Raw genomic sequence first — 10,000 nt, 5'->3', positions numbered from 1 at the left:
AAGAGAGTGTGTGCTCAGCAAAAGGGTGCACTGGGCTAAGAGTGACCTTCCTTCCACTCTCATTTCCTGCTGTGGGCCTTCCTGTGATTAGAGGGTCATAGGTCATCTGTTGAGATGACACGTGCTCTCTGATGGACTGCAGTCATTAACCCACAGGGAGGGGGAATGGCAGGTGAGGACACAGCGCTTAAATCAACCTAAGTGCCCAGCCACGGCTCCAGGTACACAGCCTTTCACTGCATCATAATTTGACTCTCTCTCACACTCTCTTTCCCTCTCTCTCCATCTTTCTGTCCCTTTCCCTTGCTCTCTAGTGCTCCCTCTTTGCCTCTGCATTATCTTTCTCTCCCTCTCTCCCACTCCTTCTCTCTCTATCTTGCTCCCTCCCTATCTGTTGATTTACCTATCTGTCTAGTTTATGAGATTAAATACAAATAGGCAGATGCAGAGAGTGAGATTAAATGTAGATACGTATTTGTATGTATATACAGTATATATGTATGTTTGTATGTGATCTGTATATTTGTACTGTATATATATATATATATATATATATATATTATGTATTTATTGTTTATACGAATACATACCATAATAACGTTATGAAATATAAGGCCATACGTATGGACCATATGATTATAACACAGTAACGCTCATTCATCAGTCATGTGATGAATAGCTGATGTCAGGTATAGGCTACAGAAATATCTGTTGCCATTCTCGAGTCACCTCTGCATCTGAGTGCACGAGCTTGAGACGCTCGTCTGCCAGGCAAACAGCCGCTGACAGAGCAAACACAGTTGGCAGCGGATCAATTAATGGGGCAATTACGGCGCCTGTACAGCCAATAACACCCCCCTTCTACACACCGAGAGCCAATTACGGCGCCTGATCAGCCACTACCACCCCCCTTCTACACACCGAGAGCCCAGGAAGACAGCGCTGGATGGGGTTCCTACCATCTGCTAGATCTGGAGTGTGAGTGAGTGTGTGTGAGTGAGTCTGTGTATTTGTGTGTGCATGTGGGTGGGGTGGGGGGGAACTCCCCCTGCACACCCTCACAATCAGACAAATTGTTTCTGTTCACCACCATTAGAGCTGGGAGCTCAATTATCACACTAATAGTGGTCACAGGTTGGGCTACCACAGTTCTGTTTGCAACCAAAGGGAAGTGTCTTGTCTCATTGCCATCCATCGCCTAACAGCTGCACCAACACAGACATGCTGAGGAACAGACAGGATCAATGGGAAGCTGATTGCTCAGTGAGTCTTAGGAAAGACAGGTGTCTATGGCTATGGATGGCTAGACTAGACTAGATGGCGCAGTAGTCAAACTAAAGAATGAAGAATGATTATTTTTATTTATTATACGGCTCTTCAGAATGCTGCGGAATGTTGCTCCAGTGATTTGATTGGGCCACCCCAATGTTCGGAGGTCCAATATTTCTTCTATAATGGCCGCTGATCCTGATCCTGATCCTGTTTAAATATATATATATATATATATACTGTATATGTGTGTGTGTGTGTGTGTGTGTGCATGTGTGTGTGCATGTGATTTCTACCATCTCATACGTACATACTAGCCTCGTTCCATGGTGCAGTTTAATCTCATGCTAAACCCTTATTCAGTGTCTCCATGGCTAATAACCTCCCTGTGAACTCACATGGACATATGGCCCTGTAGCACGCACACAGACACACACACACAAACACACACACGCGCACACGCGCACACACGCACACACGCACACACGCAAACACGCAAACAAACACACACACACACACACACACACACACACACACACACACACACACACACACACACACACACACACACACACACACACACAGACACACACAATACACCCACAGCCCCACCTTACAAACACAATACAGATACACAACAAAGACAAACAAACCTGGAGTGTATCTTTCTCTTTTTTCTGCAAATAAATAAATGATCCGGTGTGAATAATGGATGGTGCCTACAGACGTCTTGCAATCTAATGATGTCCTTTAGGATAATTGGAGGGCCTACTGAGCGCTGGAGTTGGGTTGCAGTATGCCTCATTGTGTACTGTAGCACGAGCCTGAGGAGCACCACAGGGCTTTGCCCCCAATGCGATGCTTGCAAGGGTTGCTTTACAGACAGATTGTAGTATAGTTCTACTGACTACTGTGTGTCATTGAAAGTTTGTAATTATGCACATTACACACACACACGCGCGCGCGCACGCACACAAGCACATACACACGCACACATACACACACTCTCACTCACACGCAGGCACACACCCAAGCATGCACACTTCCACACACACACACACACACACACACCCACCACACACACACACTCACACATACACCACACATACACACACACACACACACACACACACACACACACACACACACACACACACACACACTACACACCACACACCCAAAACACACACACACACACCCACCACACACACACACTCACACATACACCACACACACACTAGCGCACACATACACACACACACACACTACACACCACACACCCAAAACACACACACACACCCAACACACACACACGCACGCACACGCAGCCATTGCTAATGATCCTGGTGGTGCTCCAGGCATGTTGCCCGTCTGTTGTCCGTGATCTCTGAGAGCTTGGAGAAGAAGAAAAGTGTGTGGGCCCTAATTTCATTGATGGGCAACGAGCAACAAGCAAAGTCTGTCCCGTATGAACTACAGCTATCGCATGGTGTGTGGGAGCGCTGTGCTGACCCACCCATGTTTGTGCTTAGGATCTTGCTTATGGTATTAAATTAGCAAAATGATTTTGCAAAGTTATTAAATTAGCTTTAGTTCATGCACGGTGGATTTTGCTTGTTGCTTGTTACTCGTTGCTTTGATCGCTGCCTGTCAATGAAATTAGGGCCCACACAGAGAGAGAGAGAGAGAGAGAGAGAGAGAGAGAGAGAGAGAGAGAGAGAGAGAGAGAGAGAGCAGGATAGAGAGAGATGAAATGATAGAGATGTAGGCAGACACAAGGCATGTGGGGAACAGGATGGAGAGAATAGAAAGAGAGAGAACAGGACAGATGCCGGGTATGGATAGAGTGAGAGCATGATTAGAGAAGTCAGGAAGACAAAGGTGAACGCAGAAACACAAAGGCTAAAGAACAGAGACGGGGGCCAGTGCCAAGGCACAGCTTAGCACCGCATCCCACCCTTAGAGCCAAAAAAGAAATAATGTTTTATGTAAAAAAAATAGATAAATAACACAGAGAGACCAAAGCGCAATGATGAGAAATGCCATCTGTCAGTGATGAATGCCATCTGCTTAGTAATGGGCATGGACTCTCTGCATGGCCAACAAACAAACAGAGAGCCTCAGCCAGCTGAAGGGAGGGACACTCATAACAGACAGAGAGAGGAAGAGAGAGAGAGAGAGATGAATAATGAACAGATAAGGGAGAGGAAGGGGAGGGAGAGGAAGAGAGATGCTTGAGTTAAACTTGAGGAGGGGGAGACATGACAGGAGAGATAGTGATAGATAGATAGAGAGAGAGAGAGAGAGAGAGAGAGAGAGAGAGAGAGGGAGGGGAATGGTGGGACTATATTTAGCCTGCTCTGATGCCTGTCTGTGGGGCATCAGCAACGAGGTGTGAGCGACCCACACAGTTTGGCAGTTTGAGAGAGAGAGAGTGAGAGAGAGATAGAGAGAGAGAGAGAGAGAGAGAGAGAGAGAGAGAAAGAGTGAGAGCGAAAGAGAGAGAGAGAGGGAAAGAGAGAGAGAGAGAGAGTGAGAAAGAGAGGAAGAGAAGGGATGAAAAGAGAGGGAAAAGCAATGAAAGACAGAAGAGGAAACAGAGAGATTGAGATGGAGAAGGAACAGATTGGGGAAAGAGTGAAAAAGAGGGAAAGGGACACATAGGGGAAAGAGAAAGAGAAAGAAAGAACAAGGGGAGAGAGAGAGAAAGTATGATGGAAAGAGGAGGATAGAAGAAAAGAGGACAAGTGAAGAAGACACAGAGCGAAAGAGAGGGTGTGGGGGATGGGAGAGAGAGAGAGGGAGTGAAAGAAAGCAAGAGAGGATGAGAAAATCATGGGTCTTGGAGAAAGATGCTGTTTCTGCTGGATGTCTCCCTAATGCTGACACCATTTATGTAACTGGCCATTAGACAAGGACAGAGCAGACAGCGTGAGCAGGACATGAGTCCTGGTGTTTGTGTATGTGTGTGTGTGTGTGTGTGTGTGTGTGTGTGTGTGTGTGTGTCCGCCACACACACCTACATACTTTTCTCAGCATTAGTCTCCCTGAATGGTCAAGTAGTGAAACGCTCCTAAGGTGCACAGTATCACCCATGCTTTCACAAGTGCATGTAGCACACACACTCATCACACACATACACTCCTCACTCACACATACACACTTTCACTCTCACTCAGTTGGATAGCATCAACTGCAGTATATTCTCATTCAGTTCTCATGACTCATGACTACATTCTACAGTAAGAGCCAGCAGCAGAATCATTGCGGAAACGAAACCAGCCATGATTTGACCTGGTGTGTGTCTCCCCCGGGATTTGACCTGGTGTGTGTCTCCTCCGGTGTTTAATCCCATCATTTCCGTCATCAAACACCTCGTGCTCATCTTGCACAAGAGCCACTCAATTTTTCAGTGGGATGTAGGCAGTATTACAACAGGTGTCAAACCAGTCATTCTAACAGGATCTATTACCCTCATACGGTGTCTCATAAGGGTTAAACACAGCGAGCTGCCCACAATAGGTCACTCCTGGCTGTGTCTGAGTGAGTAAACAGGCTGGGAAGAGAAAAATAATTGGTCAATCAATCAAGGCTTTAAACCACACAGAGCTTTTTTTTTTTCTTTTCTTTTTTCAGACCGGCAAACAATAGGGGGCTCTGGTGGTGACAGCATAAATAGAAAATAGGCATCATTATCCCGGCGAGTGAAAGTATAGCAGTCCGCCCAGTTACTCTCACAGGCTCAGACATGGATAGATTGCCCATCCAGTTTATTTGAATTTGATGTTCTTTTGGGTCACAAAAATCTGCTGAATAATATCAGTTGCCAGGAAAGCAGACTGGTGAGAAATATATAGCCAGCTCTAGCAAGAGGTAACACACTGTGTATGCTGCCTGTGTGTGTGTGTGTGTGTGCACAGTTGAGTGTGTCATTTTTGTAGCTCTGTGCTTTTGTGTGTATATACTTATATACATGTGTGATTTTTTTGTGCGTCTGATATATATATGTACGTGTGTGTTAGGCATCTCTCTCTTACCTGCATGACTTCCTCCTTGACATTCCATGTGTGTGTGTGTGTGTGTGTGTGTGTGTGTGTGTGTGTGTGTGTGTGTGTGTGTGTGTGTGAAGTCTGTCTCTCACCTGCGTGACCTTATCTGTGACGTTGTGTGTCCTGTCTTTGACCTTGGCGGCGATGATGGTCTTCTCGGAGGAGGTGGGCGAGAGCCCCTTCTTGTCATTGTTGGTCTCGGTGAAGTTGAGCGCGATGAGAGGGATCTTATTGATGGTGCTGTACTTGTGCAGATTGGAGTCTGACGTGGAGCCCAGAAGACTGGACTTGATTTGATTGAAGGGACCTGGGGGACATCGAGGGAGAGAAATGCAACATGACAGGGGAGACAAAAAAAAAAGAGATGAACAAACAAACAAACAAACAAGCAGATCTCTCTCTCTCTCTGCCCACTAAAGACGCCACAGTGATTCACAGCAACACAAACACAAACACACATACACAACACACAACAGACAACTCAGAGCCACACTAACACAGACCTTCTCCAGGCAGATTGGCCAAATCTATGTGTAGTGTAACACCCATGCTCCTGACAGTCCTCATGACTTCACAAAGTCATGTTGATCTACAGGTCTACAATACTGAACACAGGTGTTCAGGTGTTAAGAAGGTGCAATGTAACCTGATGAAGAGTAAAATAGACGTGACTGCAGGTGTGTTATTCAGATGCTAAATTTAAATGTAACAGCGGTAATGCAGTGAAGCTAAAAATAAAGTCCACCAGAACAGGGTTTCTAGATCGTGGCTGCTTTTGCAACGGACACGTCCCAGGGCTGGATCCGAACTGGATCGAAGCCAAGTCAGCACCAGGTCCATTTACCTGGGACCGTCAGAGCAGAACCAGCCTCCGCAGAGTCCCCTACTGTTTGGACTGGTGCATCTAAAAGTATCACTGCAGCAGTGTAACCATGGAAACGTGAAAGGAAGTAGGAGAACCTGTCAGTCAATCGCATAGTGCTTACTTCTCAGTCTCCTCATTTAATTTTAAAGTCAATGAAAACAAAGACCAAACAACGACAGACAACTTAACAGTTGATCCGCTGCTAAATTAAACATTTAATGATACTGTTTTTCTAATTGCATCCTCACCAGAGATGCAGTCATTGGCAGACTACTGTGTTCCTCAACCCATGCTGTGCACAGATGCAACTGTGTGTGTGTGTGTGTGTGTGCATTAAGTGTTCTATACAGGACAAACCAGACCAAACTCACAGAAACAATGAACACTACATTATTTGTTTCTCAAGCACAGGTATGAGGTCTAAAAGTCCTAACAGATTAGACTGAGAAACAACACTGACACAAATGTAACAACAGTTCGTACTTCATTTACTGACAACAACACACCTCACAACGCCAGAGGGAAATATAAAAAACCCACACACACACAGACAGTGAACCTCTGAGCTTAGAGGAACATGTTTATGCACAACACACAAGTGCAAGAGAGTGTCAGTGCGTGTGTGTGTGTGTGTGTGTGTGTGTGTGTGTGTGTACTTGCTGAGTTATGTGAGTGTGTGAGAGAAAGAGTGTGTGTGTACATCTCTTATGGCACAATGAGTACAAGGGACAGAAAGCCACAAGAGTGTTTTATCTGAGCAGAATAGAACGTGAAAAGAAGAGAAGAAGAAGAAGAAGAAGAAGAAGAAGATGAAGCAGAAGAAGAACGAGAGGAGGTAGAAGTAGAGCAAGAGGAGGCAAGGAGAGAGGGATCACAGGGAGAAAGGGACCACGTGATAATCATGCTTAGTAGATCTTCATGCTACAGGTAGCTGAAACATTGATAGGAAAAGCTCAAGCCATACCCCCAGTCATCCAGGAACGAGACACTAGCCAACCAGAAGCAAGATTGAGGGATAAAGAGATAAGGAGATAGAGAGAGGGAGATAGAGAGAAGAGCCAGGAGGAAGGGAAAGGGAATCAAGAAGTGAAACAGGAAGTGATCCAGATGACGACAGGTCAAAGGTCACACAACACTGATGAAGGGTGTCCAACATCACTTTTGTCATCTAAGTAAACTGACCAATTAACAGCCACCTCCAGCCAAAGGAGGCCAAACACACGATTTGAGGAGGTTTTCAGGAGGTGTTTATACAGTAGCAAACACAGAAAGTAACCCGTGCTAATGTGTGTACACACACACACACACTCACACACACACACACACACACACACACACCACCAGTGCTTATGTGTACACACAGGATTGTGAAGCACAGTGCTCCTTGATGTGAATGAAGCATTCCATAACACTAATGAGTTAAAAGTGAATCATGAAGAAGAGGATTTGCTGAGCCTGTTGTGAGAGTCTGTGTTGGAGAGATAGAAAGACAGGGAGAGAGAAAAATAAGGAGAGAGTGTTACAGAAAGAGAGAAATAACGAGAGGGAGGGAGATTGAGAGAAGAAGAGAGAATGATAAATAGAGAGTAGAGAGAGAGAGAGAGAGGGAGGGAGGGAGGGAAAGAGGAAGGAAGAGACTCTCGGCTCGTTTTAATAAGAGGTTCTCTGAAGTGAGTGGATATGAGGGACACATCACACAAGATCAGCACCAACAAATAACACACCTTCACACACCCCAGACCAGCATGACTCATGGACACAGAGAGAGAACGAGAGAGAGAGGGAGAGAGAGCGAGAGAGAGGGAAGAAAAGAGGAAGAGAGAGGACACTTAAGAAAAAGTTAGAAAGAGATTTGAATGACGTGAAGGAGGTAGACAGGAAGAGATAAAATAAGAAGTGGGAGGGAGAAAGAGAGAGAATGAAAAAGAGGGAGAGAGCGAAAGAGAGACAGAGACAGAGATAGAGAGAGAGACGGAGACAGAGAGAGAAAGACAGAGAGACAGAGAGAGACAGAGAGACATAGAGAAAGAGAGATAGAGTGGTTGTTTGAAGAGATGCTGTCCAGGCACATTCATGTTTCATTGATTTCCTCAGTCAGGCAGCCGAGGGCATTCTCTGGCACATGCACAGGGACGGGGGTCAACACCATTCAGCCCAGGCCAGTCGGCCATTTACACATACACAAACACACACACACACACACACACACACACACACACACTCACACACACAGCATTGAACACACACACACACACACACACACACACACACACACACACACACAAAGCATTAAACACACACACACACACACAGCATTAAACACACACACAGCATTAAACACACACACAGCATTGAACACTCCACAGCACAAAGTCTGAACTCCGTGGTCCATGCAGCAAACTCAGGCTCGTGCTAAGAGAGATAAAGAAAAAGCTAGGGAGACCGAGCGAGAGAGAGAGGGAGGAGAGAGAGATAGACTCCTTTGCAGCCTTTACCTTTGATTCTGCGCCCATTGTCTGAGCGAACGCATGGAGAGCGAGAGAAAAGGAGGGAGGGAGTCAGGGAGGAGTGGAGGAGTGGAGGAGGAGAAGAGGAGGAGAAGGAGGGTTAAAAACCTGGAGAAGAAAATGCACTGGCGTGCCATGATGGATGGCTAGACGGTTAGGGGGAAAGGGCCGGAATTAATGTGTGTGTGTGTGTGTGTGTGTGTGTGTGTGTGTGTGTGTGTGTGTGTTTCTGTGTGAGTGATTGAGTTTGGGTATGTGAGTGTGTTTGTTTGGCCCGGAATTAAAGCACTCTCTGCTGACCTCGAGGGTTCATTTCAATATAAAGAGAGATAAATTATAGATGTGTGTGTATGTGTGAAAGACAGAGAGTGTGTGTTTGTGGGAGTGTGCACAGGTATGAGTGTGTGTGTGTGTGTGGGGGGGGGGGGGGGGGGGGGGCTGTGAGGGTGTGTGTGTACTTACTTTACTATGTGTGTGTCTGTGTGTCTATATGTGTGTTTGTCTGGGTATGGGCTTACATATGTGACTGTGTCTGTGTGCCTGTATGTGTGTGAGTGTGTGTTTATTTCTGAGCTTACTATGTGTGTGTGTATGTGTGTATGTGTGTGTGTGTGTGTGTGTGTGTGTGTGTGTTTGTGCACGCTTCCTTATGCATCTGCCTTTGTGTCCATTTCTCTGTGTGCATGCATACAGGCATCCAAATGTGTATGCACATTTATCAGTAATCAATCCAACCATACACAACTAGACAGTAGCTGGCATTGGGCAGTGTCAATGTTACAGATGTCAATCCTATAGAAGTGTACCACACTAGCCCCCAAGGCCGGCTGATGAATGGGAAACAGCCTGCAGTTATAGGAATGCAAGAAGAGTTACAGTGTAGCCTGCCAGGATTGACAGTGCTTAACACAGACTGATCTCCCCCTCCGTCACAGATCTATATGTCATCAGCCGTGAGTCAGCTACCATTGCTCAACGCTGCACTGTAATCCGGTCCGTCGGCTTTAGAGGTCAGACAGGAGTTAGCATGTTGCCGGAGCTAACAGGACAAACAATCGATAGCTGCCTGAATCAATACATCTCAGCTAAAGGTGGAGGGAGCAGCCATGTTATAGACCTGTGAACTGTTTCACACTACAGTACAGGGGCGACAGTGGTACAGGAGGTAGAGAAGTTGTTTAGTAATCATAAGGTTGTTAGTTCAATTCCCTGTCGAAGCGTCCTTGAGCAAGACACTGAACCCCTTATTGCTCCTGATGTGCAGTGTAAAATTGTAAATTGTGTATATATCCTTGTAAGTTGCTTTTGAT

General features: G+C 45.9%; 1 protein-coding gene across 1 annotated transcript in view; it reads right to left on the bottom strand.

The window, feature by feature from the left end:
* LOC308362671 (potassium channel, voltage gated eag related subfamily H, member 7) overlaps positions 1 to 10,000 on the bottom strand; it is a gene marked incomplete at both ends in the record, with an annotated part of 95,742 nt that overhangs the window by 33,142 nt on the left and 52,600 nt on the right. Inside the window, one exon of the mRNA XM_080835400.1 lies at positions 5,411 to 5,625. Coding sequence (XP_080691526.1) covers positions 5,411 to 5,625 — 215 coding nt within the window. The remainder of the gene's footprint in view (positions 1 to 5,410; positions 5,626 to 10,000) is intronic.

The sequence above is a fragment of the Sprattus sprattus genome (assembly GCF_963457725.1).
Source record: "Sprattus sprattus genome assembly, chromosome: 3".
Classification (NCBI taxonomy): domain Eukaryota; kingdom Metazoa; phylum Chordata; class Actinopteri; order Clupeiformes; family Clupeidae; genus Sprattus; species Sprattus sprattus.
The sequence above is the reverse complement of the archived record's forward strand: the minus strand, read 5'-3'. Positions and strand labels throughout refer to the sequence as shown.